Source organism: Exophiala bonariae (assembly GCF_035927105.1).
Source record: "Exophiala bonariae strain CCFEE 5792 chromosome Unknown scaffold_22, whole genome shotgun sequence".
NCBI lineage: Eukaryota > Fungi > Ascomycota > Eurotiomycetes > Chaetothyriales > Herpotrichiellaceae > Exophiala > Exophiala bonariae.
This window is the reverse complement of record NW_027042497.1, coordinates 400,960-426,552: the sequence shown is the minus strand read 5'-3', so window position 1 is coordinate 426,552 and position 25,593 is coordinate 400,960. Positions and strand designations below refer to the sequence as shown.

Here is a 25,593-nt window from a genome sequence, read left to right as displayed (position 1 = left end):
GCTTCAAGTCGTCCTCCTGCCTGACGCCTTCCCATTTTTGGGTGTCGGAACTTCACGTGATCTTCTGACGATTGAATTCGGTATAGTGGAAATTCCGACAGTTGAATAGGGCATAGCGCCCTGCACTTTTCAGCCTCGTTCAACCAGCACCATGCCCATTTTGAGGTTTCGGAATATCGACTGAACCTGCCCAAGCAGGCTATAAAACTTGTCAAGATGCTCCCATGGAGAAGCTATCAAAGGAAGAAGGCTTTACCTTTTCATCCAGTTCAACCTCGTCACAAAAACCGAAAATGACGTCGTTTCTCAATGCGACTGCCATCAATGCAACCGCATTTGAGTGTCCTGGGGCATCAGATACGACAGCCTGGTCACGTGGAGACAAGCTGGCTCTTCTTCAGGTGATCGCCATGCCACTGATCCCCATAGTCTGCGGCTTGGTTCAGAATATGATGGCCGACTCGAAAGGCCGATTATTCATGCGGAACAAAGGGACGCCTGACGCAGGAGGTGCCACCGTCATAGTGTACGCTTCGCGTGCTTCAGCACTCATGAAAGGTACCCTGCTCTGGCATTCCACGAACAAGGGTACACCAGCGGTCCCGCGATTCCCAGTGATTAGGAAGGACGGGAAGAAAGCAACATGGCTTAACGTCGTAAAATTTAAGCTACGGCTCGCGCTACGACTCTCGCTTCCGCTACCCGGAAAAAGTGGAGACAGGATCAATATACTTCCCATCCACGAGAAGGACATCAAGCCGACATTTCCATCATGAAGAGGACGTTTTGCTTACTCACGACTGCTCAACTGCGTTTGGAAAGGGGTCCGAGCCCACAGAATGCCATGTGGGAAGAGTGAGGAAAGGGTGTCGTGCAACTCGGAAGGCATGAAGCCAAGCCATAAACCTTGATTGAGTAGCATCTCAGTCTTTTCAAGCTCGCTCATTGTTATGGTCAAGGATCGTGGGACAAGCAGGGAAATGGGGCAGATGCAGAGTAGGCGGTAAATTGGGGAATGGGAATGCGAATTCAACATGCAAGACCACGACCAGCCATCGACGCCGCCAATACCACAACGACAACCCACGCAACTCCACGCTACCAACCCCAACACACTCAACCTATTCAAGTCCCGCAAGTCTTTCAAGCCCCAACTCCGCCAAGTGACCCCAGAACCCCACGACAGTATCATGGTCCCAGTCTGGTGCACGATTCAAGCCTCCAACGCCTCTACTGTACGCTGCAAAAGCGACCGTCTCGCCATCGACAAACAAGCCTTGAAGTTCGCCTTTGATCTCGCAGCCCAGCTCATCATTCCAAGACACGCCTTTCAACGAACCAAGACGGTCTGGCCCGATCTTCAATTCGTCGGCCTCATGATCAATGGATCGCCATTGGAAGTACACGCGGTCGCCGGAGTCCACACCACTTGTGATGGTGGCGCGGAAGGCGCCCTCTTTGCCGGTGCGTTGATCGGTGTCAACACTTGAGTTGGAACCAGAGCTGTCGGTATCGTCGGCGATGGCGTTGTTATTCAGATGAATGCCGTTGGTGTTGGCATACGGGTCGACATTGCCGTTGTTTATGTCGTTCTGATTGCTGACATCGCCGCTTGAGCTTGAGCTTGAGCTGTTGCGGGGCATGTTGAAGCGGACGCGTCTGCTGTTGCCATCGACAAGGACGTTCTGGTCTGCGTTCACAACACTGCTCTCCTTGATGGTGAAGCGACCATAAAGGACATGGATGGATGGGTCTGTACGTGCGTAAGGTCGGCGATTTTCAGGATGACGGCGCAGATACAATGTGCATTCGAGTCCGTGGTATTGACTGGGAGGGGCAGAAACAGCAGGAGAGCCATTGATAAAGATGAGATTGTAGTCGCCATCGATGGGGAGCGGGGTGGTAGCTGGGCCAAGAGGATCATGATCGTCCCACATTGTAGGTGGGCGTACCGGTGGAGCGGTGATTGGAACGATAGTATCAGGCGGCCGTGCAGGAGGACCAGTGCCGATACCGTTGGCGTTGGCGACGATGCCATTCACAGTAGTGTCGCCTGGATTTGCAGAAGCACCAGCAGCATCGTGGGTTGTGAAAGAGCCGTGAAAATTAGTGGATGTTGGAATACCCGGCATTTTGGCATCGGTGCAAGGTTTGACAGAAGTAGACGAATAGAAAAAACGAGAGAAGAAGAACACCGAAGAGACTTTCAGGGGTCAGCTATAGAGCAGTCAATATTCCCGAGCTGCCCTAGGTCGAGACACTTGATACATACCAGTGTTTGTCGAACAAACGCTCACAAACACCCAAACACCGTAAAGACCGCTGTCCTGTTTGGGGTCCAGTCGGGCGGATGCGATTTTTTGACTGTGTTTGTCGCCAATCCAAACAACAAACGACAGAGGAAGGCGAGGAGGCAGCTCGTTTTGAGACAGGTTCAAAGAGCATCAGGAGTAACGGGGACAAGAATGACCCTGGGCCGATGGACAACTACAACTTGAGCGCCTTGCTCATCGTGCCGTAGAATAGTCAGGGGATTGTAAAACGCGGAAAGAAGTAATTGAGTAAGTTCTTGATCCTTCAGGTCCCTCCAGAGGCCACTGTGAATGAGTCGGTTGCTCCATCGGTCACAAGAAGTCGGTTTTTTTACGGCGTGGACAACATGTTGTCTGAACGGCGGTACGCGGTCAATTGATTTCGCTGTGGCTCGCCTAGCGGAAGGAACTGGATAGGACTGGACTGCTCGTGAGTCAGTGGGTTAGGATCCGTAAATATCACTGCGCTGGTGACAAGCAAGGAGCTGGATCGGTGAATGAATGAGCGGGCCGTGCGACATGGCGCGTTCTATATGATTAGGAATGTGGTTTATATCCAGACACCTTGGATTTCAAGAAAGACAAGGACAAGGACGAGCGGGGGAAAGGAAGCAAGTAACATGTGAACAGAAGGACAAACAAACATGGAACTTTCAGGGTGAAGCATTATTGTATTTGGGACATTGGACACGCCGCGTCTAGTTGCTAGTTGCTGACTCCTCCAAACTCACCGAGGTTCCAACGGTTGGAGGGATTTCGAGGTGTTCTGAAGTGACCGTACCACAAATAGCTGCTGGTAGATGTTGGCAATCCTAAAGTCAGGAACCAGGTGGAGAACGCGATGGCAGATGATCTCTTGTGACTTGACCCTAGGTATGTGGGACGTGACCAAATGCTTATCCGTTCACTACCAGAGATTTAGAACATAGCTTGTGGAAACTAACACCTTTCCAACTGGAAGCTATCGTCCCAGCCAGCTATACACGAAGGCCTAATATCAGCGCCTCGCCACAATTCGATGAGGGCGATGGCGTGCAGAGGGATTGTTGTTACGCGTTGCTCTGATTTGCAAATCCAAACACGGATTTCATTACCTGTAATAACCTGCACCAGGACCACCGGTAACACTGGCAGGTCTTGGGTTATAAGCCTGATACTGTTGCGGACTGGTCGACGAACCGGAAAAGACTGGATAGGCGGAACTCTGAGGCAGGGGTGTAATGGGTCGGTCTCCTTGGTTGGGACCCGGACCAGCGGTGGGTACCGGTGGAGGTCCGTGTTGTGGAGGTGGCTGATAGTCATAGGGTGCTGCTCCAGGTGCGCTGGGCGCGGATGGTGGTGGATATACTGGTACATTCTGTTGCTGTTGTTGCGAAGGAAGATTCGCGAATGCTGAAGCGGTCGCTGGTGGTGCTGGTGGGGGTAGTTGCTGTTGTTGTAGGTGAGGTGCGTGGAGATCCTCGGTCGAGTAATTGGAGGGTGAGTAATCTTTGCCGTCGTCTTGTTGTATTTGTTGGATATTCGGTGGTTGCACAGTTGGATATGGTTGATGTTGCGAAGGAGGCGGGCCGTATGAGTTGTTCACATCTGGTGCATATTGTGCATATGATTCAGGTTGTGATTGTCGACGAGCAGGGTGTAAGTTAGGGGGTGGATACTGGTTGGAAGGTGTATGGCTTTGAGGTGGTGGTGAAGCTATTGGATATGGGGGTTGAAATCCAGGTTGATGTTGGCCATAAGGCACAGCATTATTGGGCGGTTGGCCATCTGCAACTAGTTGGTCAGAAGGAGCTCAAAGGATTCGAAATTCAAGTTCAGAAACTTACCAGGGGTATAGTATCTCTGAGGATATTGTCCAGGAGCGCCAGCGCCAGCGCCATAGCCATATGCTGCGGGACTAGGACGGGCATATGCGTGTGCAGATTGAGCCATGGAAGTTTCCAAAAGTGCCTCATAGTCCCTCCGTGCTTTAATGAATTTCTCATTGAGTTGTTGGAAGTCATCTGGATCACGTGTAAGAATGGATGAATCACTTCAGAGCGAGCGAGAACCCAATCTCCCTACCTTTTTTCTGTGTATACTTTCCGATGAGCTCGATCAGCTTAGGCCGGATCGCCAATGTGCTGTGATAGAGCTCCGTGATCTCTTCGTTATCCCGAACATTCGTATCACCAGTATTGGTGGACAACAGCGCGAGTAACTTCTCGACATTCTTGATCTGACCAAAGACTTCGGCTTCTGTTTGCGCCTCTCTTTGTAACTCATCAGGGGTTGGATCTTGTAACTTCTCGACATAGTTGAGTGGGAAAATGCCTGTCTGGCCACGAAGGGAACCCTTCCACCAATCCTTATATACCGATTCCAGAACCGCGATGACATCGCCTTTTCGGAATTGTAGCTCGCCGGGCTCCGAGGGTTGGAAATCAAAGAGTGCTCTCACCCTCGACACTGTAGCAGCGGTTGTACCGGAGGATATGGGGTGTGAACCGCCAGAAATACTGTTCGAGGTTGAGAGAGCTGATAGTTCGGCCGCTCCAGCACCGCCAGTAGCACTAGATCCAGGCTGCGATTGATTTGATGACGAAGGGGCGGCTTTATCTTGAATGGACAATCGTAGGGCCATCTGTAGTTCTTCTTCCTCTTTCTGTCTATCGTAGTCTGTGATCTGTTTCTTGACAGGAGCCTGAGGAGGTTGTAGGTTGGGATCTGAGGCATATCAGTAACTTGTCCATCAGTATTATGAATTCAGCCTGTGTAAACGTACTTTGTGCCTTCAATTTCATATACGCCTGTTCCATAATTCCAAGTTCTGTGTTGGAAGAGAACATCTTAGTCCACTCCTCCATACGTTCGAGGATCTTCGACTTGACCTGTTGATGAGTATTCTGCCACACGTCAGTCTTCATCATCCACCCAAAACATTCATGTTCTTATTTCCTACCCTGTCGTTCGCCAGTCTTAGCAGCGCATCGGTGAAACTCCTGGAAGCCAATTCCCGATGCATAGCAACTCCACAATTCTGCGACAGGGCGTTGCCTAGCTCGAGGGTATATAGCTGTACATTCGCATTGCGATGGGCGAGTCGCTTGATCATGGCGGCGACAACATCCTTGCTGCCAGTGTCGCTCGAACTGACTTTATCACAGACATCGAGGATAAGCTCCCAATTCTCGGAGGTGAGGTTTTCGTCGGTCGCTTTGGCTACGAGGACAGTCAACACCAGGTACCATCAGGCAGTCATGAATCTGCTTACCGACGGCCTCGTCAAAGATGTTCTGCTGGGCCCGGAACATGGCCGATATGATGATGGATTCGATGGATTGAGAACAGTAGAAGGCAGTCAGTGTGTAGCGATGGGGTTTAGAGCATGAGTAGAGGGACTTGTGAAGTGTGTGGATTCGAGTTGTGCAAGAGTATCAATCTTGGAAACTGGGGATAGGAAGGGTTCGTTGTGAACCGCAGCCTAACGATGATGAATGTTGTTGGATCCAGGCTGCTCAGGCTGGTGTGAGGCTGGTGCTCGGTCATCGTAATGAACGAACCGGTGACGAAATGAAAGTGGCGCAACTCACGTGGCATTTCAAGAAGAGTTAGATACTCCGCTCAGCCACATCATGGTTAAAGTGGCAATAGACACAGAATAAGCTAGTCCATATTAGGATACACGATATAAGCGTTAAAGGACCATCCTACGAGTAGCACCCTATTATCTAAGAACAAGTCCATTGCTAACCTCTTTCTTGCCTTAATTCTCAGTTAAAGCTCAGATAGGACCTCAATATAAGGGTACGGAGGCTATATACCTCCAGATTTATCTCATTACTACGTTGGAAATGGAGGCAACGAGGTAATCACAGGCGCCACGCCATTTGGGCATACACACCCTCCATTAGCACCTCCACTGACGCTCGTCACCGGCGGGACGGTACAGTGGGGACTAGGTGTCCAAGAGGCAGCGGAAATCGTGCTGGTAGCGGCTGCAGGGTCAATGGTTTCTGCTTTGATCAGGACCGGGATGACGGCCCCTGTGCTGAGTGAGAACGCGCGGTGGCCTAGGACGCGCAAAAGGGACGCGATCTCTCCGGAATGGGCCGTGAAGCTCAGATACGTCGAGCAATCGTGGGAGAAGATGTCGTCGAGCAATTCCTTCGAACGGAGGTCCTGGGCAGATGAAGTCTCGGCGGTGACACCGGTCCAGAGCTCGTCGTATTCGGTGAAGCCACGTTCGATCCGGTACGTTGGGAAGGAGTTTTGAATATAAGTCTTGTTGCTTCGGCGATCACAAGTGTGCTCCGAGATACCCTCTCTGAGCTTGTTCTTCACTGTCGGAATGAATGGGTGTTTTGCGGGTAGTGGAAGGCCCGAAAAGGTGAGGTTGGCTGTTGCGAGACACCGATACAAGGGTGAAGTATAGTAGCTCTCGGGCGTCGGGATCTTCTCGCTCTGGATGCGAGATTTCCAGAAGGCATTTGCCTTGAGAGCTTGGTCGATTCCCTTCTGGGTAAGGTGAGCATCGGACCAGATGGCGGTTTTGTTGCCATCCAGGAGCGACCAATCGCAATTCCAGGCCGGGGTGCCGTAGTATGATTCGGCGGCATTGTGCCACCCTTCACCGTGGCGGCCGGCAAACAGGACTTTATAGTCGACGTTTTTGGGCGCGTTGGCATTCAGTGAAGAAACTACTAGGGCAAATCTTTGCCATTGAGTCAATGGCGCCGCCTTTTTGGGGTCAGTTGGATAGCTCTGATTGATGAGGCCGAAATTGGTGGCAGTCTGTGTGAGGGCCCGGTTAGATGCTAACTTCCCTTCCCTATCAGGCAGAGGATCCCCTTACATAGTCAAAAAATGTGGCGTTGGTTGAATTGTCATCCTGCAAGAAATATCCTGTAACAGTGGAATACTGAATATATGCCAGACTGCGAGTGGCACAGACGAGAGCCAGGGAGAGTTCTAGACGGACCATCTTTGAGGTCTGTAGTGAGTGACAAACGACAAGATGAGGATTTGGACAAGACTGGAACTTTCATCCGCGGACACTCTACCTTCCTATATATTTTCACCAATGCTACCTCGTCACTCAACACTATCTATCCTACAATACTGGATGCGATGACATACTAATGTTGCTGACCAGTCTGGTTGACCAATCAGCTTCCGGCTTTAAGACGCGTGCCTTTACAACTAAACCTGACCCCAGCAACATGGGCACCCTCACCAAGTCGGCAGTTTCGCCGGACTCTCAACGAGAGCGTGGCATCCAGGCACCGTGCTGTATCACCTTGATGATCTGGTAGTCGTAAACGTACCGAGATACCCGGCCCGTTATTCGCAAAATTCTCATATACATCGGCCATCAGCCCCACGACAAGTTTCCAGAGCTTTTAACGCCTAGTTACGATGGATGAGTGTCTCCTGCACTGACTTTTGGTCTCTGGACTGTCCTGTCACGTTGCATGTTCTACGTTGAACACAATGAACATAAAAACGAGCCAAGGACGGTTCAAGAGTGCCACTGACAAAACACCTCAACTTGAGCAAAGAGCCAAAGACGAGAAATTGCATTTCCAAAGGTTTGGTGCCGGAACCTTCACTCGGGTTGGAGCCGCTTCCAAACATTCTCGAAGGCTTCGGGGCCGACTTATCCATGAACAGTACAACGACTTGAAAAAGTTTCGAGATGCTGTGAAATGACTTTATAGACGCCATCCCAATTCTGCAATACATTGATTTAGGTCGAGTTGGAAAGAAAAGACTGCAAGATTAGTGATACAGACAGAACCTGCTCGGAAACGCTTCATAACGCCAAAAGTCCAGGCTTCCAAAGCCCAACGACAGCCAAAAAAAGGGGGGCCATTCAGGCTCGTGCCGGCTTGATTCCACTCGTCCCTGCCTCGAACCCTCCCGGGCCCAAGGTCCTCTCCCTCTACTTTGTATCCAGCATCCGATACGCCCCTTTATCACCCCGTGACCACCTCCCGGACCACCAAGCCCAAACCACTGTCCCCAACGCAACCAACTCCAACAATCCCACCGCGATGGTCACCCACCACGCGTAGCGCATCTGGAGGCACAGACTGCCCAGGTTGCCGATCGCGGCGTCCAGCGCGGCGTCGTGCCTCCGGCCGCACGTGAAAGAGAGCATGTCCCAGTGCTCGGCCGGGTTCAGGTCGTCGGCTTTATACAGGATCGCCACGGCGATCCACAGGGCGAGCGCGACGGCGGAGACCGCCATGGTGAGGATGTTGGAGGTCGGGGTGAGGCGGCGGACCTGGATGAATGGGACTAATTAGAAGGGGACTTTGTGATAGTAAAGGGTTGGTAGTCTGGGCTTGGAACCAAAGGGGGATGGGAAGGGAAAGGATGCTGGCTGCTTACGACTTTGGAGAAGCTGCCGACGCAGAGGGTGCCGCTGAGGAGAGTCGCGGCACTGGCGGCTCCAAGGAGCAGCAGTGTCGGCCGGGTCTTCATGTTGTTTGGCCAGACGCGGATGTCGATCTGCAGCCGCGCGTCGTACATGGTCTTGTCTCGGCTGGAGAAGTAGATCGAGAGTGCGTGGGCGAGCACGATCACGATGGCTCCCGTCAGGAGAAATGACAGGATACGGACTATTAGGCGGATTCGTGAAGTGGTCGTAGAGGCTGTCATTAGGGGAGTAGATGAAGCGGCTTTTTGTGACTTTGATTGAGCAGGCATGCTGGCACCTGTACTGCTCAATGCGGTTGGTAGGAGAAGCGTCCTGGATTGTTCAGCATCCTGTTGTGCGGCAGTGGCCTGGTCCATGTTCTGAAATATCGATCTGAGTGAGTTGGTATCGAGAGGCAATGGGTATATGATGGTTCAAAACTCCATCAGCAGCAGGAGTATACATATAACAATCTCTTCGGGATCCGCGCCGATATAGAATCTGTGGTACCTTGGAAAGTGGACTTCAGCCCTGTCCTCGCTCCGAGCTTAAGTTCTCCCCATCGGGAAATGCACTTCAGCCTCAAATATACAAGCCAGGGGCTGGCGCTCTATAAGTCCTGACTCAGCCATGGCGATGTAATGTACCTAACTTAGTGAAGTACGGAGCACTCTGCAACGCCAACTCGAAGAGCACGATTTTTTGCGCGCTGAGAGGCGCAAACTTACCCAAGTAGGTAGGATGTAAGAATTAATCCCGAAGTAGATTATCCCTCCCTTGGCAGCTCCACTGCGCCAAGAGGTTTGTCGAAATGCCTCCTAGCCAGTAAAGTGTGACTAGCTACTGGAGTGCTTCGAAAGGAGAATACCACTACCTGGGTACGCTTCGAGGACTCGTCTTGGCTGTCCAAAATCCCATGTTCAATTACCGAAGCCACTCTATCATCTGCGGGATGCCCGTAGTAAGCTCATGGTGGAATTGGGTCGTTTCAGTCACGATTGTAGCTAATTCTGGCTCAAGTTACCACGCAAAATAACCTCTTGACTCATCTCATGGTAGTAGTTGATGGTAGTCGTTGTAGCCGCAGGTTACACCGCCGGTACCTTCGAGATACTTGGTGAAGATGGAGGATCCGATGGGTATATAAGAGCCAGGTAAACCAAAATATCCAACGGTGTCATCCTTCGATAACTCAAAACCAATACCCAAAACAGAGAACGCCATAATGCGAAGCCTTGCGTACTTTGGACTCTTCCTCTTCTTCAACACGGCGATATGCCAGGACAGCAACAACGTTGCTATCTTGCAAGGAAGGCCGTTGACAGACGGTGAAGAGGCATTCCGGCGCGAAATGTGCCAGCAACTTTCGGATACCGGTGGAATAGGTCAACAAGGGACCCGTATCTTCTCCGAGTTTCTAATAAACTCCATTCTGGAAGATTACCTCGATGCCAACCCGCCAAGTACGTCTCAACATTGGTCGATCTGCTCATATACTGACGATTAGGGCAGTCGACGACTGGACCGGGCGCCTGTACCGCGACGAGTTGATCTTCCAAGCCGCCGACAATTTCAGATGTCTTGAAGAGAACGACAACTGTGCTGTGGCCAGAACATGCGAGGAATACTTTCTTTCCAACGGACCTTGGATTTCCATGTCGATCCATAATGCGTGGAGGATCATGCGGGCCCAAATCAAGGGCTATGACCGAGCGATTGAAAAGTTTGACGCAAAGTAAGACCACCTTGTTGAGCTCTTGACGCTGTCTGACGAAGACCATTACAGTAACCAGGAACTCGCAAAGTTGCTGTTTTCCTCATCGGGTCTGGGACGTAACCGACTCGAGTTCGACTTCGGGGTGTTTCTCGACGGAGTACTCCTGGGGGCATCCCTAGTTTTCCCAGCCTTTGGTTCGGCATCGGTCGGTGCAACCTTCACAAACCTCTTCAAATCTCAGCTGGAGGTATGTATCTAACACATGAATCGAATCTCATCTTCTGACCGTGCCATTCAGGGTCTTGCCCTAGACGCAGTTCTTGGGATTGCAGATTTTTTCGGACCAAACCCAACGGAGGACGGCAGTCCATTTGTCAACAACCTGAGAATAATGTTTAGACCGCTTCAAACTGCACTGCGTGCAACCATGCGTGGCTACATGGATACCGGGATCACCAACCTTCAGCTTCAGAACACCAATCGCGACATTGTCGATTTCTTGCAAAGTGGTGAATTGTTAAATGACCTCGGCATGACCGACGAACAGATGGTCGATTTCGTCGCCGATGAGATCATCAGACAAGTGGTAGGTGGACCTGAGCTGTCTTCATGTGCGGGCAACGTTCTCACTAGATTAATAGTCCGCGCCGATTGTCGCGAAGATCTGGTTCGACCAGGGTGTCAAAACCACCAGGCACAACGCTGAATTCTGTGCAAACCCGCTCTGCTTCCTCGGCAACAATTGTGGAGCGTTCAAGGATAGCGGGTTCCCGTTTGTGGCAGACCAGTTTCCCGTAAGGCCCATCTGCTCTGGATGGCGTGAGGAGACACGACTGATGTGATTTAGCCCGCGAATTGTCTCGACATCGCTATAGGTTTCGACCTGCCAGCTGACCTCCCGGTCGTTTTGGGTCGTCTCAACCTACCTGTCAAAGCCATCACTATGAACGCAGTGAGTCACGCCCTTGCCATCTCTTGTGAGAGCTGGTTGAGTCGTAGCTGTTCTGACCACACATAGGAATTGTGCAACCGCATCGGCAAATCCGGCATATTTCCACCTGAGAAGGAAGATTTCATGGACTTCGGATTTCCTCGTTGCACATGGGCTCTGGAGTCGTTGGCACCCTAAGTTGAGTTTGCTGTGGAGCACAAATGGTTCGGGTCAACAATAATGCAGGTCAGAGAGGTTGAAACAAGGCGTTCCGGTACATGTCTGGCATCATATTTTTCACTTTTATATTTTTTGGCTCATCGGATACTTTGTTTTGAGTGGACGAGGTCGAAGAGAGCTAAGTCCCATAATGAAAAGACTTTTTGAAATGTTTAGGCCTTACCAGTAAAAGACTCAATAAGCAAGAAATCCTGGTCTCCAACTTTAGGATCTTTAGCAGGTCATCGTGTGGTCTTCATGATTAGCAGCGTCGAAGATAACGAACACAGGCTTTCATCTTGCGAAAACAGGTTGATACCTTCTGGAACAATTGTGATTCAGAGGCTCAGCCTCGCGCCGGTCTTCTCTTCGATCCCGGGCCCCAGCATCAAAGAGCACAATGTTTGAACGTCCGCCGGACCGAAGTTAGGATCCGCGGCCCCTCCAGGGGTGAGCAGGCGTGCGCTCAGGGCCAGGGCGGCGTCACCCATGTCCCAATCGAGGTTGAGATTGGAGAAACAGGATTGTCGGTTCTGTTAGTGGGATCATCAGGCATTAAACAGCATGAGCACTATATCATGCCCCGTTATAATGTATGCATTTTAGTAACACTGTGATGGGTCAGATAGAGAGTACGAGTAGCAGGAAGGGATGAAGTGGGCGTGCCAAGGCCTGATGGTGCTCGTACATTGGATTCGCTACGGGGAATACTCAAAAGGTTAAGCTCAGCCTCATCGATCTCGCGTGTCGACAGTGACCAAGGCTAAGGGGGACTTTACTTGCAAGTCGTGAGCAGTATCAAGTTCTGTTCTTTGATTTTATCTAGGCAACTCTTTGGTATCACATGGTTGACCCCGAGAACAAGACTTATTTTCATGTTCGAAAAGCCTGGTGGCATGTTTGTTTGCTGCTTTTCTCTCTCTCTTTTCCATCTTGTGGTCCATGAATCCTGACCTGAAGATAGACATGTGGAAGAAATCCCCATGTCGAAACGCCTGTGCGTTCTAGCACTAGATCTAGCTTCGAAAGCTCTCATTGCTCATCATGAGCCCCATTCCCCTCTTACGCCAGTTCATGTCATCATCATTGTGTTCGCAGAAGGTCGTGAAAATGTATTGTGTCAAGCCCATATCTCACATCTCCCCGGCGGGTGTGAAATGAGAAAAAGATCGGTCGTTGGGATGATCTGTCATCGTATTCATATGGTCATATCGACAGCATTTGGACTGTCATCTCTCCCTCATAATGAAACCACAGAAATCTCGTGGCATGTGACCACCTTCTCCAGTACGGCTTCTTCTTGCCGGCCATACACCATCGAATTGAAGCAAGATTAGTGTTACAAATTAATGTTTGAAAGCAATGCCACTGTTAATTGCCTCGGTTGGCCTTCTCTGCAGCTCTGCTCTCTCTTGCCGATTGTACAAGAGGTGCGAGACTGGGAAGTGGGGCACAACAACTCATAAATGGATGCTGCCAATATTGTCAGCAAATCTCACCTCAGGAACTCAAACACAACTTACATGAAGAAGATCATGAGCACTTGCTCGTTTCTCTGGTTCGACTTTCAAAGCAAAATGCAAGAAATCCCGGAAAACAGGTGTCAGAGCTGCTTCATCCTTGATACGTGGTGTCCCATATTTGGCGATCAAGTACAGAGCTCGGAGTGGGGATTCTGTAAGGTATGGTGGTTCTCCTTCAATCATTTCGATTGCCATGATACCCAAACTCCAGATGTCCACCTTGCGACCGTATTCCTTACGAGTCACGACTTCAGGGGCCATCCAATACGGTGTACCGACCATGGTAGTACGCTTGTTTTGCGAATCATTGATTTGCGCACAGAAACCGAAATCAGTCAATTTGATGTCGCCTCTCTCCGAAAGCAAAATGTTGTCGGACTTGATATCTCGATGAATGACGTTTTTGGAATGAAGATGTTGCAAGCCAAACAATGTCTAGTCAAGTCAGTCTGTTTCCTGGCTTTTCGCGCCTGCCAAACTCACCTCTCTGCAAACAGCAGCAATCTGTCCTTCACTCATCACGTTGAACGTGACCACATCCGTAAGACTGCCTCCTTGCATGTATTCCATCACCACCCAGAGCTCCCCATCATGTAAATAGCTGTCGATAAAGTTGACGACATTCTTGTGCTTCGAGTCCTTCATCACAATGATTTCGTTGATGATCAGATCCTTCTTTGGCTGTTGTTCCAAATTCATTTGTTTGATCGCAACACATCTCCTGCCAGGGTTTTCAAATGCCATGAAAACCCCACCAGATGCACCTTGACCGATCTTGCTCAGATTCGAGTACTTGGAGGTGGGATCACCAGGACTGCAGATCGCCTTGAGTCGCGCCGTGACATCAATAATATTGCTTTGCTGGCGCTTGGCGCGAGGCCGTGGTCCCGGAGCAGGTCCAACCTTGTTCAACTGTTGCTGAGCCTGGATAATGGCAGGGTCTGTTGCACCTCCATATTGAACTTGTGGTACATGAGGCGTAATTTGCACCATCTCAGGTAGAAGCTTGGGAGGAACTTCGGGTGCACCTTGTGCGATTTGACGTTGACTTCGACTACGATCCAGTTGCTTGCTCTGAATGGCCTGTTGTGCCAATGCCATGGCATGCTCCTGTTGCTGTTGATATTGAACGGGTGACTGAATGGAAGGCTGGGTGCGGGGTGGTGCAGTCGCGATTGCTGGGCTTTTTGAATTGGATCGGCTGCGCATCTCTTCATGATGGGGTAATGGTGATGGAACTGGCGGAGATGTGATAGGTGGTGGCATTGATTGCTCAGTGCTGGGGCGCAACGGCAAGTCTCTCGATAACGGAGGTGGTGGTGCAGGTCGGTTCGGTGCGATATCGCGAAGGTTCTGAACGGGAGGTTTGGGAGCAGGTCGTTGTGGCATCATCAAGACTGGTTGTTTATTCACGACATGGGCGGGAGGTTTGTTAGGGATTGGAGGAGCTGCTCTCGGATTCTCAAAGCTGCCTTCATGATTCTGGGGAAATCGTGGACTGGCGGGAGGAGATATAACGCCGGTGATGGGAGAATATGCGTTAGGACTGCTGCCGATAATGGGGGTTGCGGGACTTTGTTGACTGCCATTGCTGCTCTTGGGTGAATCCGAAAGCTTTGCGTGGTCAAACTTTTGCCAGATGCCATCATCTTGTCCACCAAAATTACTCTTGTACGTCTCCACAATGTTGACCATCATTTGGGGATTTTGTTCCTGCTCATTCTTGGAAATGCCGCTGTCGGCTAGAATTCTCTGCCAGTCCGCAGGAAGTCCCTAGTCAAGATTATGTTAGCGATCGAAGATTCTAAATCCGAAGACAGGGGAATAGAACTTGCCGTAAACTGCCCGGTCTGATTATCGTACCCAACATGAATCATATGCATGGGGTTCTCGGGCGCGGAGATTTTGATTGTTCTGGGAGAACCCAGCATGTTGTTGACAAAGGTTGAGAAGCCACTCTTCTTCCGTAGAGGACCAGGAGGTTTTGAATTCTGACCATCACCAGAGAAACGTTTGGGACTGAGAATGCCATTCTCGGATTTGGGAGGGGTGACTTCCATCATGGTGATACCACCAGGACCAATGGTCTGGGAGTTGCGCAATGGATGATGTCGTAGATCGGAGGTGACGGTGCTCTGATTTAGTTGTGATGATTGTTGTCGCTGCTCATCCTGTGCCACGGTGGTTTGGAAGGACAGGAGAAGACCTGAAGCGTCGAATGGCGCACCGATCAAGTCCTTGTGACGGTCATCTGACGTTTGGGGAGAGAGTGGTAGTGACGTTGGGCTGCGGTGGGTGTGGAAGGTTGTTGGAAAGTAGTCTGCGGTTGGGATGACGGGAGAGTGAGAAGCACTGATATGCTCGAGAGAAGACGTGGAGGAAGCGCAGGCGCTGGAGTGAGTTCTCTGGTGGAAGTCACGGGCAGATTTGGAGGTGAAGTCGTTGGATCGTGGATCACGGTATGGTGAAGGAGCTGATGGGGCTCGCTGGAGGGTGGCTTGAGACTGGGGTTTGCGAAGGACGCTGTGAGAGGATGCAGGATAGGCAGATGGAGGGGGATTCTTGGTCAAGGTGGCTCGACGACGTTTGGAACCAGCAGCATGGATATCAGAGTCCATAATCAAGCTGGCAGGTGTCGGAGGATAGACGACGTGGTGGTTAGATCGGTTGTGATTCTGGAGTTGGCAGACCAGGCAGGCGGGCACTGGTGATGGTGTGGTGCACGGGCACTGACACTGGCAGGGGAGATATTAGGCAAGGCGCTGGCAGGCGCGGGCGGGTGCCAATTAGTGGTAAGTGGTGGACCAACTAACTAGTGTGAATACACTGGCAGGCAGGCCTGGGTGTTGGGTGTAAGGAGCAGAGAGTCAAGGTGCACTGACACCTGGCAGGCTGGTACAGGCACAGGCACAGGCACAGGCCACCCAGGGTACGAGGTACTCCGTACCGAGGACGGAGAACAGTCCTTGGATCTCGTAGCGGGCGGGCGCTGGGCGAGGAAAAAACAAGCTTGCACCGTGGCGCTTAATTAAAGTCTTCCAGGGTAAGCGCAATTCTGTGACAGCCGCACCGAGAGCCTGAGAGGGAGAAAGTGAAGACGATGCCAGTATTAAGTGATAACAACCATCTGTTACGGTTTGTGAGAGTATCGGTGGTCAAGGAGTGACAAGAGACAAGACTACGGACAACGGTTGGTCTAAGTAAGAAAAGTCAAGCCTGAGGTCAAGTAGTAGTCAACCGGCCAGCCTGAGATCGACAAGCTATACGGATAGGGAGCCCACTGCATTTGCAAATTGCCGGGTCTTGTCCTTGGAGCCTCGAATAACACGAGCAGGGGGCATGTCCATTGAGGTCTCTTTAAGTATCTCCACAGTCCACCAGTTTTCCACCAGGAGCTATCCGGTACTCACGTCAGATTATTGTATATGATGATGTTGAACATGTAAGCTATAGAATATCAACTGGACAAACCAACAATCGCCTCCTAGTCGTGTTGTCCATCCGATAGTACTCCGTACTTGGTGCAGTGGATCTTTGACTGGGTCAAAACGGTTGACCCGCAGGAGCCTCGGGTGACTTTGGTTTACACAAGACCACCTGCAACTTCGAACCAGTACGAGTGAGTATCACTCTGCCGCCGTGGTCTCTATCACCTGCCGAGTCTCGTCACTGCAGGTTGAGACAATTGTCAATGGTCTGGCAACCGATGATACTTGAAATAACAATCTACTATCTCGAAGCGCAATCGATAACGCGTCACCTAACCGAGCTATCGATTCCCGGATAGTAGAACAAGTAGGTACTAGACGGCAATGATCATCGTTATCCAGACTCGTAGGCTTCCAGTACCACATTCTCCAGAACTGCCACTGCCACGCTGATGCCAGCGCCGATCCAAGGCAGACTTCTTAGAATGCAGTGCACTGCCACCTCCACGTGTGTTGATCAATGCCTGTGCGTGCATGCTCCTGTACCATGTTCTTTATTTGTCCCAGTGAGTTACTAAAAACTAAAAGCACACTGCACATGAACCATCATCATCATCATGCTGCACGGTCGACTTTTCAATCAACCCACCTCGTACTTTTACACAACACAAACAATATTTCCGAAATCATAACTTGAACACCAAATCTCAAGGCTCCACCAGAATCAATGGATACGGATAACCCTCCAAGCATGGATCACGCCAGAACTCCTGGCAAACCTGAAACACCCAGAAGCCAGTGTACAAGGATAAGGTTTTTCTCAAATTCCCACCCCCCATCTTGACAAAAGGTTATCCTACCATCTATCTGATCATGGCCATTGGCAGGGGACAAACGATGGTACATCTCTGCAAGGCGTGTCAATGGTTTGAACCCCCTCCCACTCCCAGGCATCACCTGGGCAGGGTGGGGATCCGAGATAGATTGATTCGTGTGTCAGATGGAAGCGTAAATCCATTCCCCAGGCGGCCCATTGGCCTTTCTTTTCCCTTAATCTGGTTTTTTTATTGTTTGCGGCCCGCCCCAGAAGCCGCTTTTCCCTGGTGCAGTGGGCGTTCTAGTTACGACAGGTTGGACCATGCAGACATTTCAATGATTTGACAATCACAATCAAACCTCAGGCTGCTTCCCCCCTCGGACTACTCGACGTTACAGCCTGGAAGCTGCTGTCCAACCGTTCGCCCGTGATGCACAGAATCTGAAATGCCTTTCATGCATCAATGGGGTTTGACAACGCGTTTCTGCTGTTTTCCTCCTTCTCAGAACCTTCTCAGATCCCTACAATTACATACTCCGGGGCTTACTAGCGGTACTGATTCGCAGCGATATCACGTCTTTCATTTGTACGCCTTGGCAACTGTCGAATTTGAAACACAGCTCCTGTTCAGTCTTCGCTTCCGTACAGTGGAAGACATATCCGGCATCTCGCTGTTCCATCGCCTAGCCTCAAGCGAGATTTCCTGCTTGCACTACCAGATTCGCTTTGCTACCATTTCATAACGCTTGACCTTGTCGAAACTCTCAACTCCGATCACTTTCTCCTTTTGCTGCTTTTGTTTGTCTTTCTCCTCCCTTTCACGCAGCCCTCGCATTCCTGCTGGGTCGTCTTCATAGATCCACCGTCGTTTGTCTTCATCCACCTCAACGACACCCCACCCACCAACACGACGGCCCCCCTCCACGTGGTGCACCGAGCTCTTCTCTCGCTGCTTCATCGATCGATATCGAGATCTTGCAAAAGCCAAAAGGAGCATCCCAAGCACCAGTTTGCAAGCCAGGAGCACCAAAAATATCAGGAGAAACGTGAGAACCGTGGTCAGGTGGGTCACAATGCTCGAGCTCGTAATCACCGCGGGAATGGCACGTATAATGTCGTCCACCGTTTTGGAAATCGCCGCTCCCGTAGTCATTGGCATGGTTGACCGTGATGTCGCGAATTGTGCATGAATACTCGCCAAGCTGGTTGATGACGTAGGAGGTGTCGATGGTACCCAGGCGGCCATGAACATCTGGTATGTCTGGAAACTCGCTCGGATCAGGAGACAGCTCAGCGGGATCACAGGCAACCCAAGTCTCTTGGTAAGGTTCTGATCTCCAAACGCATTCGTATAGTAGTCTTTCGCAAGAACGTCCAAGAAACGATCGTAGATCGCCGGCCGAGTATTGTTGAATTTGTTGATATACGCATGCTTGATCCAGTCAACCATCATTTCAGATCCAAGTACGATCAAAAACGGGCCTAGAACCTGACTGACTGCAGGGACATACGATGTTATCGATTCCACTATCGTCGGCACCAGTGTAAAAGACCTCGGCAGAAATGAGCTTGCTGAATTGGGAGGAGTTCCTTGGGCAAATGAAGCACTGCCGTTCAGCACTGATGTTGCTGATGGACTGACGGTAAAAGACGGTGTGGATGACCCGAGTCCAAACGGCGAGCGCAACTCTCCTGTCTCTACAATGTTGCGCGACGCAATGATGATCAGCATATGCCAGAGCTGGAATCGCTCAACCACATCGGCGCAGGTCAATTGGAAGAGGTTCTCCTTCTCAAACTTTTTGAACACTGTCGATTTGATCTCCACGAATTGATTGGACATGAGTAAAGTAATGAGAGCATTCGAATACGAGTTGACAGCCACATTCAGCGTGATCACTTGGAAGAACAGCGCCGTGGAATGTATGACCGTATAGGTCAGAGCAAGGAGGAACAACCATAAAGGGCGCAAGATCTTGCTATGCCCATCGGGTTTCCTTTCCAACGCCTCTCGCGAGAACAGGCACTCTAGTACGTCTTGGCCAATGGCCGAAAACAGTCGATCGCAAACTTCCAGAAGGTTATAGATGACATATAGCTTGATCGCCGCCTGTCCACGGATCCAATGGTACATTCGGCTGGCATCAAGCCTGAGGAGGATGACGCATGTACATATGATAAGAAGCCCCTTGAGCATGTCTGCCTTGTCGTCGGGCAGCAGCGTTGAGGGCACTGATTTTGTTCGGTGGTGGTGTGCGCTGTGTTTGCGATGCAACGAAGGTCCGTACGGAAGACCTGGTTGCTCAGTTGACCCTGGTCCTGATGATTTTCGATTTGCGACTGGCACTACACTGCTTCGGCGCCGCCTCCACATTCTCCCAGATCCAATGAAGACAAAATTCGACACAAAGTTGATCTCCTTCATCAAATTCGTGATACACGATTGCCCAAGGATATAGAAGGACTTGAGTAGCCGGAGAGGTAGGATGGTAAACGTGTAAAGCCAGGCATCAAGGCAGGCAAGAGTACCAAACCACAAGACTCCCTCAAGATGTGGAGGTAGCATCAAGAAATTGACCAGTCTCTCAATCTTGACTCGGGAGGATTCATATGGAAAGTCGTTGTTCGCCGTTCGATGGATATAAAGATGGGAGGGACGCTGTGAAGAGAGTTCTAGTTCCAGATACGTAGCAATAGAAAGTGGAGGAAGAGGAATCGATGCAGGCATTGGAGAAGGAAGCGGTCGTCCCGACGAGGAGTATCTCCGGCCGTCTGACGCTTCCTGACGGGATGAAGACTCAGGAGGAGGTTTCAAACTTGGCCGTGGTCGATCATGCTTTGAAGGTGACTGTGGGCTCTTAACCGAGTTTGGGGTTGACAAGGCTCTTTGAGGGGCCCATGGTCTTAGGCCTGGACTTGTTGATGGCTGACTAGGGCGGTTGCTGGTCTCTACTGTAAGATGGCGAGACTTCTTGCCATCAATATGTTCTGGTGCGCTTGGGTTGCCGTCCAGAAATGTGCTTTCGTCAATGGTTCCTACGACCTTGGCCGATGCAGCATGAGGACCATTCAACCCGAGAAGAGTCTGGGAGACAACTTGCGACTGAGGGCGTCTCGCAATCGGCCTCACGGGTAGTGACTCCGGGCTTGATGTCAGTTTCTGTAATTGATCAGGAGACAACTTAAGCACGCGCTCATCTTTTGTCTCTGTAGATAGGCTGATGGTATCTTGGGCGTTGGCATCCACAAGTATTTGAGGTGTTGGGGTAGGCATGCCATTGAAAATATTACTGCCATGGTTGGACTCATGATCGCTCACAGCGATGGAAGATTTATCATCCATTGGTACACCATTGATGATTGGCAGCATGGGTTTCCTGCTGACAACATCCTCCCCTGATTCTACACCAGCCGAGGAGATGTGGCTCTGTTTGGACACGGATAGCGGCATGGACTGGTCACCAGAATCTGCCTCTTTCAAACCACTCGCATTCTGCGTTTGATGTAAACCATTGCTTGCTTGACGATGGCGGTCTTCGTAAGACAGTAGCCGGCGTATTTGTAGGTTGGAACGTGACTGCTTTGTGGGATCGGGGCTATCGACTGCTGCTAAAGGTTCACGACTCGAGGGAGGGCTGTCGATATGAGACACATCGTTATTTGCAGTCACAGAGCCATTCATTTTGACCCTGGGATGATGCTGTGCAACAAGTCTCCATTGTTCACCGCCACATGTGAAGGCCGTGAGAGGATATGGCCAATACGAAGTTCAGGCTTTGGAGAACACGGGGCAATGATTGCTAGGAATGCTTCATGTGTCGGATGGTCTCTCAGGAATCTTGGACTCGACGTTGAACTGGGAGCGGAAACAAAGACCTAACTCCGACAGACTGCGGCTTGCCTTAATACGTTGGAGCAATAAACTATAAGCGTCAGTCCCCAGATTATGCTTTACATGCCTGAAACGATGCCCTCCCCGCACCACCTGGGCACCTATCCGTACTGTCGCTCTTTGCCTCTTTCCATCGTACATCTTGTGACCCTGTATGATCATCTGGCACCGCCACTACACCTGTTACCAACAATTATCCCGTACAAGCCAACTTCTGCCTTTGAAGAACTCGAGCTTGAAATGGTGGCTGTACCACTGTGAGAGTGTTCTCTGTGGTCAATCGCCTTCTCTTCACAGATTGCAACCGAGACCTTACATCTCCCTCGGTCCACAACTGGCCAGCTGCCCCATTTGAAGCGGATGACCAAAGTCAGGCTACAAGGCTCTCTATGGGCATCTATCAAGTGCCATCTGCTCCATACATAATAGCCAAACCGTTGCAAGTAGCTTTGGTTCGGTGAAGCTCGGTTGTTATGAGTGCAAGTCTCATCACGGGACAAGGCTAATCAGTGTTTTGAATCATCTTGGTATGGATCAGGAACAGTTCTCTGGATGGAGTCCACGGAGGGATGATCTGGAAGGTTTGCTTTCTGGGCTAGAATCATCTCCCTCTACCTCAGCAAGAAATGGAAGTGCGTGGAGTGATACAGGTGCTATCAATCCTTCGGGATCATCTTCGCCATACTTTGGCCAGGCGGGAGCTTCTAGCATGACCAGACCGCCTTCACTGCCTTCAAGGCCTTCGCAAAGGCGAGCAATCTCCGCAAACCACACTCCTTCACTGGGTTATAATGAAATAGCGCCTACTTCTCCGATTTCTTTCGACCCTCCTTTGCGATCGATCTTCGTCTCAGGGCCACCTACAGCTTCGATTTCCGCAAACACCGCTCAAGCATCTCTGAGCACTGCTATGGCATCAAGCAGTTCGAATCCTGTAGCAGCATTAACAAGTGCCGGTGGTAATCGGCGAATGAATATTCGCTTGGGAGATGTAACTCCCTCTGCAATTCCTACCGGCATGACCCCAAGGTATCCTCTACTGCACCTGGAGAAAGACGTCGATGATCCAACAACAAGTACCATTGGCCCATCATACGATGGCGCTGCTACCAACACATCAGCACACCTGGCGCGTTTATTCGTTGCCAGTGATGTGACGAGTCCTGGGGCATTTCCTCCCAGTCGACCCTCCCATTTCCGCGCAGTCTCTGGGGTTGGTCGGAGTAATGACATAGCGACGTTAAGTGGACATTTGCTACATCATGGATTCGAAGAAGGCAGACATTCAGACATTACGATCCGTGCATTTGGACGGAGCTACAAATTGCACAAGCTACTTCTTGATCGCGTACCATACTTTTCTTCCGCATTCGGTGGTTCGTGGGTGGAAAGCCGAGCTCAGGAGATGACCATCCTTCCGGAAGAACTGGATGCCAATATTACGCAAAGCGCATTTGAACTTGCCATGAAAAGGCTTTATGGTACTCATTTTCCCGAACAGGAGGAGGATGAGGCCATAGGATTGTTCGCCACAGCTTGCTGGCTTGATATGCCCGAGCTAGTCGACTCTTGTGTAGATTCAATTCTACGTCAAATGCAGCCGGCCACACTTCACAGCCTCATCAAACTTGTCACCCACAACTTCTATGGCAAAGCTGGAGATCGTATATTGGCATCGGCAAAGGCAATGCTGTGCAGAGATGGATGGGAAATGCCATACGAGTACTGGGATGAGATCCCCGCCGAGATTGTTCGGGAGATCGTGGGTGGTGACCCTTTCTTTGTACCTGGCGAATGGGATCGTTGGTACTTGGTGTTGAAACTTCTGAATCGCCGCTTGCGGGCGAAAGCTGTCGAGAATGGCCTCGTCTCTCCTGGAGGACGCTATCTTGTTCCGAAGCCTAACAGCCTTCGGTTCTTCGCGGTAAGGTTTGACACAACATATCGTCATTCTGGACACAATCGTTATGTTTCCGAGAAGGATGAAGCTTGGATTGCCCTCTACACCTCACCAGAAATCGCCCCCTTACTGGTACTGCTCGACGAGGGAATCCATTATGTTCATCTAAGATTTGAGCAACTTCAACAGATCAAGGGCCAGAGAGATATTCTTGGAGTCCCTGTACTGCCCGAAAAAGTGATTTCGGACGCGCTTTGGATGTCGATGGAACTTCGACAAAAAGTGCTCAATGCAAGGGATGGCGACGTTGAGCTAGGGCTGAGTGATGTGGCGGAGGAGGTTGAAAATGCCGAGTACCAATTGAAGCAGGAAACCAGAAAGAGAAAAGGCAAATCGCGTGAGTCCACAATCGAGGCTTCTAATGATAGCTCCAATGAGATGGAGTCAGGCTCATGGGATGGTAACGGCAAACCTCGGAAGTTCTGGATACCTACACATGATGTATCATGTATCATGGGTGGTACTAGGGAGGCAACTCTAGCTGCCAACTCGACGAGTATTGCGGAATGGACTACTAACGCCGCTAGACTGTCAGCCAGTCTTGAGCCCACGGATGTTGCGTGGGCTCTTGATTTCAACATGGGAAATGCAGCTGACAATGGTAGACCGCCATCGCGTGGGTACTCGCCGACGTTGTCACCAAGATACAGCCATTATCCGCCATTCCGCTTCTCGGCGGAGTTCCCGCATCCACGGACACTCAAAGAAAAGAAGCGAGTGTACTCTCACACAGTATGGTATGCAGGGAGTATGTGGAATCTCTATATTCAGCGCGTCAACACGTCCAAAGCGCCACAACTTGGTATATATCTACACCGGGCTAAGGACAAAGAACCATGTGATGACCCACTCGCCCAGTTCGTTCCAGCCTCGGTGGATGACCGGATTGGACAGCTGGAGCGAGAGATGTTATTGCGGAGAAATGAGCGTCGAAGTCGAGGATTTCGATCCGAGGACATTGGGTTGGCGATGGGTGCTGACCACGATGAAGACGCTGGGCAAGACTTTGGGCTGGTGGGCGATACCGAAGGTGAGGTATTGTCGTCTGACAGGAGGGCGGGAGGACCAGGGAGAGCACGGAAGACATCGCAGACACCCAATTCAAAGGCGGGAGAGCAGTGGATATCATCATCCTTGATGCTTGACTCTGACGATGAGGATGAAGAACTACTGCGAGTGAACAGGAAGTTCAACATTTCGGCAATCCCTCCATACATGGATGGTCGGCCAACCATCAAGACGTACTTCAAAATCTATTCCCCCAGCAAAGCGGGACGACTACTGAGCATCTATGAGAGTGCACCGGACAAGTTTGACGTTAGCAAGAGCTGGGGATGGAAGAGCAGCCAGATGGTTCTCGATGATGGACTTGGGGCTTGTGATACGACCAAGACGACCAAGGATGGGAAGTTGAGGTATATGGTGGTGATTGGCAACATCTAATCAATGAGAATGAGAATGAGAGATGTCTTCTCTTGGTGGCGACGGCAAAAGGACCGCAGGTACACAGCGTCGGGTTCTACGCTCCCTACAAAGTACCTAGTATCAGCACACACAGCCGGAGTATATCAGTACATGAGATGTTAGCAAGCGAATGACAGTTATTGTTACACGATGATTAATCCCCTAGAAGGCCTACTAGTAGGTACTTAGTACTGCCTACAAAAGAACGTTCATTGCATGATGCCTACAATATGTGCCGCAAGAAGACGTGTTATGTAACTGGTGTTTTCCCAAAAAGAATAAACCTGGGTTGAGTTCGGTTTAGGCTTCCGGCGCTTTGTCTCCAGATAGATATATGAAGCGCGCTGTACGAGACCCTTGACCCATCTATCTCCTGATGTGGGAGAACGTTTACAGCTAGACTGTACGAAATGATCTATCATTTTTGTGAGCTCTCAATGTCCCCAATTGATTGTTGGGAATTGTGCAAGCACTCTGATAAAGTCGAACGGTGGCTGTCTCACCAAGTCTCATTGAAGGCTACTCCAAAACGGCAATGCAACCGCCATTTGACGTAAGCAGAGCACAAATACTGTCAGACAGAAAAGTCAATCCGCAAAAGTTGGAGATGGACCGTGATGGAAGGTGAAATTGTGAAGGTGAATGACAACGTCTTTTCGTCCCAAAAAGACCTCTCACAATTCGGTTGAGGCTCGGATTTGTCAAGAAGCTTGGAAGGCGGGATTGGAGGGCACCGACCGATAGTGACGCTTATTGATGAGTGTGCAGGACCCTTCCGAATAGAATAATGAAAACTGTTGGTTGTGGTTCTTCCAAATCCTCCGAATCGACCATTCGGAGCCGGCTTTTCTCTCCTGATGGCTGCCTTCTTACATCATTTCTGCATCGATTTCTTCTATTTGACTCTCCGGTGGATCTCCCCTTCGA

At 50.6% G+C, this 25,593-nt stretch overlaps 9 protein-coding genes across 9 annotated transcripts; 3 read left to right on the top strand and 6 right to left on the bottom strand.

Annotated features, from left to right (window-relative positions):
* Positions 1-224: 224 nt before the first annotated feature.
* LTR84_005970 (uncharacterized protein) lies at positions 225-776 on the top strand (the record flags this gene model as incomplete). The annotated part of the gene is made up of 1 exon (XM_064849534.1): positions 225-776. One exon carries the CDS (start codon positions 225-227, stop codon positions 774-776), a length of 552 nt encoding a protein of 183 aa, XP_064703758.1.
* Positions 777-1,121: 345 nt separating this feature from the next.
* On the bottom strand, positions 1,122-2,132 carry LTR84_005969 (uncharacterized protein; the record flags this gene model as incomplete). Its single annotated transcript, XM_064849533.1, has 1 exon — positions 1,122-2,132. One exon carries the CDS (start codon positions 2,130-2,132, stop codon positions 1,122-1,124), a length of 1,011 nt encoding a protein of 336 aa, XP_064703757.1.
* Positions 2,133-3,402: 1,270 nt separating this feature from the next.
* LTR84_005968 (uncharacterized protein) lies at positions 3,403-5,605 on the bottom strand (the record flags this gene model as incomplete). The annotated part of the gene is made up of 6 exons (XM_064849532.1): positions 3,403-4,085; positions 4,139-4,315; positions 4,377-5,018; positions 5,077-5,197; positions 5,254-5,513; positions 5,566-5,605. The coding sequence occupies 6 exons, from the start codon at positions 5,603-5,605 to the stop codon at positions 3,403-3,405; spliced, it is 1,923 nt and encodes a 640-aa protein (XP_064703756.1).
* Positions 5,606-6,134: 529 nt separating this feature from the next.
* LTR84_005967 (uncharacterized protein) lies at positions 6,135-7,275 on the bottom strand (the record flags this gene model as incomplete). Its single annotated transcript, XM_064849531.1, has 2 exons — positions 6,135-7,085; positions 7,147-7,275. 2 exons carry the CDS (start codon positions 7,273-7,275, stop codon positions 6,135-6,137), a joined length of 1,080 nt encoding a protein of 359 aa, XP_064703755.1.
* A 960-nt stretch (positions 7,276-8,235) lies between these two features.
* Positions 8,236-9,092, bottom strand: LTR84_005966 (uncharacterized protein; the record flags this gene model as incomplete). The annotated part of the gene is made up of 2 exons (XM_064849530.1): positions 8,236-8,580; positions 8,688-9,092. The coding sequence occupies 2 exons, from the start codon at positions 9,090-9,092 to the stop codon at positions 8,236-8,238; spliced, it is 750 nt and encodes a 249-aa protein (XP_064703754.1).
* Positions 9,093-9,940: 848 nt separating this feature from the next.
* On the top strand, positions 9,941-11,561 carry LTR84_005965 (uncharacterized protein; the record flags this gene model as incomplete). The annotated part of the gene is made up of 7 exons (XM_064849529.1): positions 9,941-10,178; positions 10,228-10,450; positions 10,502-10,679; positions 10,731-11,018; positions 11,074-11,251; positions 11,308-11,384; positions 11,451-11,561. The coding sequence occupies 7 exons, from the start codon at positions 9,941-9,943 to the stop codon at positions 11,559-11,561; spliced, it is 1,293 nt and encodes a 430-aa protein (XP_064703753.1).
* A 1,392-nt stretch (positions 11,562-12,953) lies between these two features.
* On the bottom strand, positions 12,954-15,723 carry LTR84_005964 (uncharacterized protein; the record flags this gene model as incomplete). The annotated part of the gene is made up of 4 exons (XM_064849528.1): positions 12,954-13,055; positions 13,106-13,540; positions 13,589-14,878; positions 14,974-15,723. The coding sequence occupies 4 exons, from the start codon at positions 15,721-15,723 to the stop codon at positions 12,954-12,956; spliced, it is 2,577 nt and encodes an 858-aa protein (XP_064703752.1).
* A 2,339-nt stretch (positions 15,724-18,062) lies between these two features.
* On the bottom strand, positions 18,063-21,032 carry LTR84_005963 (uncharacterized protein; the record flags this gene model as incomplete). The annotated part of the gene is made up of 1 exon (XM_064849527.1): positions 18,063-21,032. The coding sequence occupies one exon, from the start codon at positions 21,030-21,032 to the stop codon at positions 18,063-18,065; it is 2,970 nt and encodes a 989-aa protein (XP_064703751.1).
* Positions 21,033-21,771: 739 nt separating this feature from the next.
* LTR84_005962 (uncharacterized protein) lies at positions 21,772-24,645 on the top strand (the record flags this gene model as incomplete). Its single annotated transcript, XM_064849526.1, has 1 exon — positions 21,772-24,645. The coding sequence occupies one exon, from the start codon at positions 21,772-21,774 to the stop codon at positions 24,643-24,645; it is 2,874 nt and encodes a 957-aa protein (XP_064703750.1).
* Between the last annotated feature and the right edge of the window lie 948 nt (positions 24,646-25,593).